Here is a 6,643-nt window from a genome sequence, read left to right as displayed (position 1 = left end):
GTGATTCCATATAATGATCAAAGTAATTTAGTGCAAATGTTTTCTCCAAAGACTATGCCTGTTGAAAATGGTGGGCGGGGTGGGGGGGGAGATAATTGGTTAAGCACTTGGGGATCTTTGTAATTTCCCCAGAGATCTGTTAATATGGCTGAGACATTCTGCCATAATCAAAGCCTCAGTGTTGTATCCTTGGACTTTCTAAAACCTGGACTTTGAAATTAGACACTGAGATGTAGGGAATGTGGTAGAGTTAAAAGGAAATTGGATTGGGAATAAGGAGATTTGGTTTCAGACTTGACTCTGCTGCTCTATTAGCTGAGTGACCTTGGAAAAGTCAATTAATTTTTCAGTGTGCAGAGTTCTCATTTCAATGGAAATAGTTAATGAACATTTATTTTATAATTTAAAATGCAACTTAGTGCTCAAAATACAGTTTGGCACACTGCTGGTGTTCAATATGCCCTTTTCCTGAATCAAAGTGATTTTGGTAAATGTTGTCATTTCATAATATATAAGGAAATTTATTTTTTCATTTATGTATTCTTGAGTTCCTGCCATTTCCCTCATAATGCTATATTTGCTTAATAATTTATCAGTTTTGCTGGGTGAAATGCAGAACGGACCATGTAAAAATAAAAAGTATCTTTAGAGTGAGCCTGTAGGGTCTAGGAACCTCACATATGGATCTTTATTCAGACTGAAACCCAGACACGTACAAGATTTGTGTTGGTATAGAATATTAAGGAAGAAACTGGGATTAGGAGAATCTATACAGAGTTTGTTTGAATGCTAATAAATCATGAAATCACTGCTGCCTGGCTACTGGGATTTGCTGCATAAGAAATCTGCAGTTCTACAAAGAATGGGGTCCCCTACAGAACTCCTTATTCTGGCTCCGATACGCTCTAGGGAAACAAAAGCTGAGTAGGTGGCGGGGGGGGGGGGGGGCAAAAAACAAAAACCTGAGGAGATTTCAGGAATGGAGGGGATTCCTTGTTCCAGAATCTTACATATGTATAATTGTTATTTTAATATTAATCAAGCCTTGGTGGCAGAACTGCGATGGCTCTGTGAATAGGACTATCTACACAGCTGGTTGTTGAGTTAATTTACTTCTTATAAGGGTCCCCTTGCACTCATTTGATATTGTTTTCTGTGTGCTGCTTCCCTACTGTGTCTTGAGCGAAGTCAATCTACCTTTCTGAATTTAATGTGCTCTGATTCGGGCATGTTCAGAACGGGAGATGCTGCACTCAGACACAGGAAGTAAGATCCACATGAGATAGCACCTTCATTGCTTTCCCTCCGCCTGGAGGCTGTGGGAAAACCTCCCCAGAAAGAACTGATGAAGAGGGAAAAAGCACACAGGCCACCTGGGCTGAATATAAGGAGAAGCTGAATTCTTCAGAAACAATTCTTCCTGAGCAAACATCTCTAGCTCTGCCTCCTCCCCACAAATCCTCACTGTAGAGTGAAACTAATTTAACAAGATATCCCCATTTCCTCTGAACAGTGGTGAAAATATTCCTACAGGACTTTATTAAGACAGACCCCAAAGTACTCATCAGGCCAGTGAAAGGAAAAAATCCTGCTGTGGCCTTTCTACCCACAACACTACTGCAATTAAAGAAGAAGCCAGTATCAAAGCAGACAGGTAACTTTATAAGCACACCAGGCATCTGCCCATGCCCAAGGCCACATTTTTAAAGGAAAGAGCCATTATTTTTCCAATGGTACAGGAAAGGAGCTGCAGGACATACAGGTTAAATTGAAAAGGCCTTATAAGTACCTTAGGAGGTTAACAGTATCACCTGAAGCCAGGTTCCTATCAGTTATGGATTCAATATTTTGTTGGAATTTGATGAGGTCCAAGGGGATGTTTGCAAAGGGAAAGTGTGATTGGTCCTCTGATTTGGCAGCTGTTTGGCATCCCATGCAGAGCTTACAAGAAGTTTTTTACTTTCCATGTGGATCTGGCATTCCTAACACACTGTGTGGTCCATGCCAATAGGATCCTGGATGTTAATCACAGCATTTTCATTACAGTAATGGGTTCAGTGGAAAGCTGGCTGTGGAGAGATGATGTACAGCCTCAGTTATTATTATGAAACACAAAATATGAATCTGATTTTCACTTTTCCCTTCAAAAGTGAAATTTTGGCAAAAGTTTTAGATTCAAAAGTAAGCCAAGTCTAGCAAATTAGTATACTGCCTTAATTATGGTCTGAAAAGGTAATTACTTCCAAGCTTGCTCTTAGGCTCTCTCAGGACCCCTGCTCCCAGGTCCCTGCCCCACCATTCATAAATTTCCTTTACAACGTTCCTGATGGGAAATCTTAATCCTCATTTGTATATTTAATTTGTTAACCCTGAAGAGGGTTTAGAGATTTAAGACTCTTGTCCTTCGAATAGGTGAGTTTCTTACAAAGGAAAACAAAAGAAGAGGGAGAGATCACCTACAGTTCCCTCTGATCCTGGGAAGAATTAGGACAAAATTTTTTTCTGTTACTCATGGTTCAATTTCACACTTCATACAAGGCTATCTTAGTGCTTTGGGGTTCAACAGATCAATTTAGACTGTGTATTTTTCTGTCTTTGTTTGCATTGTTCTTTTATCCAGCTGCAAGACTGCTTCTCTTTTAACAAAATGTCAAATGGTGGTGAATTTGCTCAATTAGCTTTGCAAATGTGTGTTTGACTTCCTATGGCATTTTTTTCCTCCTTTCTTTGTTGTATATTTCTTATATTTCAAAGGGGGACATCAAAAAAATTCTTCTTTTGAAAGAATTAGCATTTTAATTCATAGGTGATAGTCAGCAGTTGTGTTCCTGATTGTGCTTTTAATTAAAGGACAGATATAGATGCATTTTTTTCCCATTTGATTCAATTATTTTGGAAGTGAGGAAAATTCTTAAATTCCAGCTGCATTGAAGGTAGTATTTTGACATAAAATAACTTTATTGCATAAAGTAGCACAATCAGTGCATTGTGTGTGGCCTACAAACTACAAAACAACTCTTCTCCCATTTTGTTTGCATAAGCCTTTATAATTTGTTATAGGATCTGAAAATACGTAAAAAGAAAAAAAATTGTAGTTTAAGTATCACAGGGATTGGAAAGTATATTTATTCTCTAATAAGATAAAATCAACAAAGCAATTTTTTAAATGCTTAGTAGTGATGCTGGATTTTTATTTAAAAGGAGGGGAAAAATAGTCTGGGATCAGAGTAATGGAGATAAAATAGTAAAATGTTTGATAATACACACCCCCCTCTCCACTTTTTTCTCATTGAGTCCTTTGATATTTGAGTAAGTTTTGCCAGCCACAAACAATAGTTTATTATCCTCATGAATACTTTAGCTTCCCTCTTAGTTCTTATATCTAATGCAGGTAAAAAACATTCATCTTTGTCCCTTTTTTTATTTCCCCAAGTAGGAAAGAGGTGGGTACATCATATGAAATACAATTGAAGGTCTTCAAAGGGCCACTTGACTGCTGAAGCTAAGCGCCTCTTATCTGTACCAGGATTCAGTTCCTTTGAAGTTAATTCAGAGATTATATTTCATGCCTTTAAAAATTCTTTAAATAAGAATGTGTATTATACCTTTTCCTAAAATCCTCTGGAACATTAGGTTGAAATGAAGCAGAGTGTTCCACTAGTTTCCATTCCAATCATGGGGTAGGGGAAGAATTGCAGCTTTTGAGGTAACTTTCTCTATCACTTATCAACAGGATAGTGGAACCATCAAAAACAATGCTTTTGTCTCCTTCCTTTCTCTTTTCTCCCTGTAAGCCTTCAGTTTTGCTCCCCTCAGCTGGAAAAAAATATATGTACTTTTCATCATGGCACTGCACATAAAGTTATAAAATACACCTGATGTGCATTGCTTTCAGTGTGTAGCTAATTGACTAGAATCTCCAGGTGTTATAAATAAAGTGCCTGTGAAGCATTTACAATAAAGGTGTTTTCCCCAGCTTCAGAAGGAAGGTGCTGGTCACAAATGAGGAAAGAGATTCGCTGCTGAAAGTAAATTTACTCAAGGTTAGTAGCATATTTGGCAACTTTGGTTTAGAAGAACATCGATTTTCTTGTATAAAGCATTGTGCTCCCCAAAGCAGGGGGATTGGTTTACAGAGCAAAAATATTTGATGAGCTAATGCATCGAGCATGCTGGTGTGAGCAAGTTTTATCTGACCTCAGTCGGAGTAGGGAGAGAGGCTGGATATGCCCAAAAGAAATTGGAATGGGAGAGCCTTGTGTGTTCCTCCCAATATAGCCAATAACCTGTTAAGAAATGTGTGTAAACCTGTCATCATCTGAGTAGTAGGCTAGCTGTACAAGAGCAGACAAGTAAGACTGAAACCCAGAGGAGTCAGTCAGAAGTTTTGAGGTAACTTCTTCAATTTAGTGCTAGAACCTTACATTATGTAAAATTACCTATTTTTAAAAAGTAATTTTTCCGCCGTGGGCCGTATCATCCGTGGGCAGAGAAAGGGCGCCGGCTCGGTATTCTGCATGCACGTGAAGCACCGCAAGGGCGCCGCGTGTCTGCGCGCGGTGGACTTCGCCGAGCAGCACGGCTACATCAAGGGCATTGTGAAGGACATCATCCACGACCCGGGCCACAGTGCACCCCTCGCCAAGGTCATCTTCCGGGATCCGTACCGGTTTAAGAAGTGAATGGAGCTGTTCATTGCCGCCGAGGGCATCCACACCGGCCAGTTCGTGTACTGCGGCAAGAAGGCCCAGCTCAACATAGGCAATGTGCTCCGGGTGGGCACTATGCCCGAGGGCACTATCGTGTGCTGTCTGGAAGAGAAGTCTGGTGACGGGGGCAAGTTGGCCCGAGCCTCCGGAAACTATGCCACTGTAATCTCCCACAACCCAGAGACCAAGAAGACCCGAGTGAAGCTGTCCTCAGGCTCAAAGGTCATTTCTTCAGCCAACAGAGCTGTGGTCAGTGTGGTGGCTGGAGGTGGCCGCATTGACAAGCCCATTCTGAAGGCTGGCCGTGCCTACCACAAGTATAAGGCAAAGAGGAATTGCTGGCCACGTGTGCGGGGGGTGGCCATGAACCCTGTGGAGCATCCTTTTGGAGGTGGCAACCACCAGCACATCGGCAAACCTTCTATTATCCACAGAGATGCCCCTGCTGGCCGCAAAGTGGGTCTTATTGCTGCCCGCCGGACTGGGCGTCTCCGGGGAACCAAGACTGTGCAGGAGAAGGAGAACTAGGGCTGAGGGCCTCAATAAAGTCTGTCCTATCACTAAAAAAAAAAAAAAAAAAAAGGTAATTTAAAAACATTAAAGTTGTCAACATGGGAAAAATGTATTTTAAGTTCTTCATACTTAATTCAAATTTAATACGTTTCTATTTTCAACTAAATACAAGCTTGGGGAAGGATGAGGACCTAATTTTTCTTTGCTCAGGCTTCCACATATCTTAAAGTCTCCTTGTGTAAGATGTTATTAATTTAAAGTGGATATAATTGTAATAAAGTTTACCACTCAAAAGAGTTTCTACTTAAGTTCATTGTGTTAAATAAAATAATGGCCCCAAAATGAATAGATATCCATTTTTCTTTTGAAGGACAATGACTAAATTAATTAAAGATTAACTGTCAAAAGTCACACCCAAGAGTATATTAATTTATCAGCTCAAGCCTTCTCTGCTGATTCCTTCTTTTGTCTATAAAAGACATAAGATGTAATTTTCTTTTTCTTAAACTACTCAGTGATTCCTACAATAAAACAGTAAACTCTTAAAATAGAAAATACAGTATTTTTTTAAAATTATGGTTTATGTCCCTTTTTTAAAGTACTTAAGGTGAAGGGTTATTGACTTACAAATCTAAAGTTTTTCTTTTTTTTTTCTTGGTAACTGCCATATATGAACTGACAATTTCTGCCGGCAGTGAAAGGGCAGTATCAACCATTTAAACAAATATAAGTATTGGGAGAGAGAGAGGGGGAGAGGGGGGAGAGAGGGGGAGAGGGGGGAGAGAAGGGGAGAGGGGGAGAGAGAGGGGGGAGAGGGGGGAAGAGAGAGAGGGGGAGAGGGAGATGGGGAGAGGGGGGAGAGGGGGAGAGAGAGGGGAGAGGGGGAGAGAGAGGGGAGAGGGGGGAGAGAGAGAGGGGAGAGGGGGGGAGAGACCGAGGGAGGGATAGAGGTGGGGAGAGAGGGAGAGAGGGGGAGACAGAGGAGGGAGAGAGAGGGGAGAGGGGGGAGAGAGAGGGGGAGAGAGGAGGAGAGGGGGGAGAGAGGGGGGAGAGAGGGGGGAGAGAGGGGGAGAGACGGGGGAGAGAGGGGGAGAGAGGGGGGAGGGGGAGAGACGGGGAGAGAGAGGGGGGAGAGGGGGAGAGGGGGGAGAGAGAGGTGGAGAGGTGGAGAGGGGGAGAGAGGGGGGAGAGAGCGAAGGAAGGAGAGAGGGGGCAAGAGGGGGAGAGGGGGGAGACAGAGGAGGGAGAAAGAGGGGGGAGACAGAGGGGGAGGGGGAGAGAGGGGTGAGAGAGGGAGAGAGGGAGGGGGGGGAGAGAGACAGAGGGGGAGAGAGGGGTGAGAGAGGGAGAGAGGGAGGGGGGAGAGAGAGGGGAGAGGGGGGAGAGAGAGGGGGAGAGAGAGGGGAGAGGGGGGAGAGAGA

General features: G+C 42.6%; 1 protein-coding gene across 1 annotated transcript; it reads left to right on the top strand.

Moving 5' to 3' along the window:
• Nucleotides 1–4,467: 4,467 nt before the first annotated feature.
• LOC113928507 (60S ribosomal protein L8-like) lies at nucleotides 4,468–5,291 on the top strand. Its single transcript, XM_035727639.1, has one exon. It carries the CDS (start codon nucleotides 4,683–4,685, stop codon nucleotides 5,235–5,237), a length of 555 nt encoding a protein of 184 aa, XP_035583532.1. The 5' UTR covers nucleotides 4,468–4,682; the 3' UTR covers nucleotides 5,238–5,291.
• The last annotated feature ends 1,352 nt before the right edge of the window (nucleotides 5,292–6,643 follow it).

The sequence above is a fragment of the Zalophus californianus genome, chromosome 5, assembly GCF_009762305.2.
Source record: "Zalophus californianus isolate mZalCal1 chromosome 5, mZalCal1.pri.v2, whole genome shotgun sequence".
NCBI classification, from domain to species: Eukaryota; Metazoa; Chordata; class Mammalia; order Carnivora; family Otariidae; genus Zalophus; species Zalophus californianus.
This window is presented reverse-complemented; position numbering and strand designations above follow the sequence as displayed.

Bases quoted from the DNA above. Each gene is read 5' to 3' on its own strand.
- LOC113928507 (XM_035727639.1), top strand. From the start codon at position 4,683: ATGGAGCTGTTCATTGCCGCCGAGGGCATCCACACCGGCCAGTTCGTG.